General features: G+C 33.8%; 1 protein-coding gene across 1 annotated transcript; it reads right to left on the bottom strand.

Moving 5' to 3' along the window:
- Window positions 1-201: 201 nt before the first annotated feature.
- LOC145662514 (trypsin-like) lies at window positions 202-1,728 on the bottom strand. Its single transcript, XM_081728165.1, has one exon. It carries the CDS (start codon window positions 1,466-1,468, stop codon window positions 464-466), a length of 1,005 nt encoding a protein of 334 aa, XP_081584291.1. The 5' UTR covers window positions 1,469-1,728; the 3' UTR covers window positions 202-463.
- Between the last annotated feature and the right edge of the window lie 276 nt (window positions 1,729-2,004).

Below are 2,004 nucleotides of genomic sequence, written 5' to 3'. Positions count from 1 at the left end.
TATTGTTTCAGCGATATACCAGATATATCGTAGTGACTTTAGTATGTTTTGCAGATTAAATCCTAGTTCGTATTTAGTAACCATATCTTCAGGAAATTAAAACTCTCCGAAAGCAAATTCAAATGTGTTTTTTTTGGATATTATTATTATTTATAATAATGCAAATACTAATACTAATACTAATAATAATAAGTTCTAGTTTTATTTTCGTGGCAACTAAGACAGACATACTTTTACAACGAATTTTAAATGCTTTACATTAATTGCATTTTACACTGAAAAGTGTGGGTTCAACAATATACTTGCAAAAGGGATACATGACATGAACTTTAGGAATGTTTTGATGAACAATTAATTTAGAAACATCTTTTGACGTAGACCCATCTTCTTCAGAATTATTAGCTAATACATCTTGAATATAACTTCTAGTTTTAGTTTCGTCTAAAATAAGACAAACATATTTTTACAACGAATTTTGAATTGCTTTACACTGATTGTATTTTACACTGAAAAGTGTATGTACGACAATATACATGCAAAAGAGATATATGGTATGAGTATTAGGAATGTTTGGATAAGCAATTGATTGAGATACATTTTTTGATGTAGAACCTTTTGTTGATGTAGAACTTTCTGTTGATGTAGAACCATCTGTTAATGTATAACCATGTGTTGATGTAGAACCATCTTCCTCAGAATTATTTGCTATTACATCGTGAATCCAATTCAGATATGGAGCAACTTTTGTGAATACGGTTGGAGCATTCCTTTGGCCACAAGTACTCGATGCCGCAAGTCCTACAACTACATTATCACATGTCAGAGGTCCGCCTGAATCCCCTTTACAAGGACTTTTGCCTCCTTCTATAACTCCAGCACATATTATATTATTCAGATTTAGATTGCCAGGGTGAACTCTATCACAAATGTTTGCATCCAAGATAGGCAACTCAACTTCCATTAGCACTTCGGAAAGATCTTTTTCATTAATTTGACCCCAACCGACCGCAGTACATGTTCTGGTTGTTGTGATTGTACTAGAAAAAGTATCCTTAGGCAATGTTGCCACAGACACGTTATGAAAATTTGTTAGTCCCTGTCCAAGTTTTACAAGCGCAATATCATCATTATACACTCCAGGAGCATAACCGGGATGTGGAAACGCGAGAGAAACCGTGCCTCTGCTATAAGGTTCTGGTGGGTATAGTTCTGAACGCCCTCCAATCACTACAATTTGTTTGAATGGTACTTTACCAACTACACAGTGTGCTGCAGTAAGGATCCAATACTCAGAGAGAATAGATCCTCCGCAAAGAAATGTATCGTTTCCTCTAACAGTAAACATATGGACAACATATTTATATTTCTCTATGTCTGCAACGTTTCCTCCAATAATTCTACTGTAATTTGCTGTAGCAACAGTACATAAAAACATATTTGCCACAAGAATTTCCAATAGGTATAACATAATGCTTTTTCTTTCTTATAACTGACCACACAGTAAAACAGTAACAAAACTTTCTCTTTTAAATGCGTAGGAATGTATGTCTCAAATAACACATCACACCATATTATGATTTCACGTAGCGTTCGATTGTCTGTTGAAACAAGATTCGAATGCAATGGCCTGGGAGCACACGCTGGATTCTTCCTGCTCGTGAGTGTCATTTAGGGTAAGAACGCCCAATAAGAGACCATAAAAATTAGTATGCTATATACTGTTAATTAAAGCATGAATACATACTGATGTTACTTTAATATATTCTGTGCAGTGTGTAATTTAAGTTACGAACTATGGTAATATATGAAAAGATAATAACAATAAATTCTATTTAAAAATGTAACCAAAGTTACTATACTGCCATTTTTATTAGGAGTACCTAATAGGAGGGGATCCAGCTTTTTGTGTAGTATTAGGGGTTAAATTCTCATTCAACACTGTCTTTGAGCCAAAGCCTATAATGGTACAAACATTTAAAACGTTATATTTTCAATATTCTTCAT

This window comes from Thermobia domestica, chromosome 10 (genome assembly GCF_964235325.1).
Source record: "Thermobia domestica chromosome 10, izTheDome1.hap1.1, whole genome shotgun sequence".
Classification (NCBI taxonomy): Eukaryota; Metazoa; Arthropoda; class Insecta; order Zygentoma; family Lepismatidae; genus Thermobia; species Thermobia domestica.
Note: the sequence above shows the minus strand (reverse complement) of the source record. Positions and strands in the feature narration are given on the sequence as shown.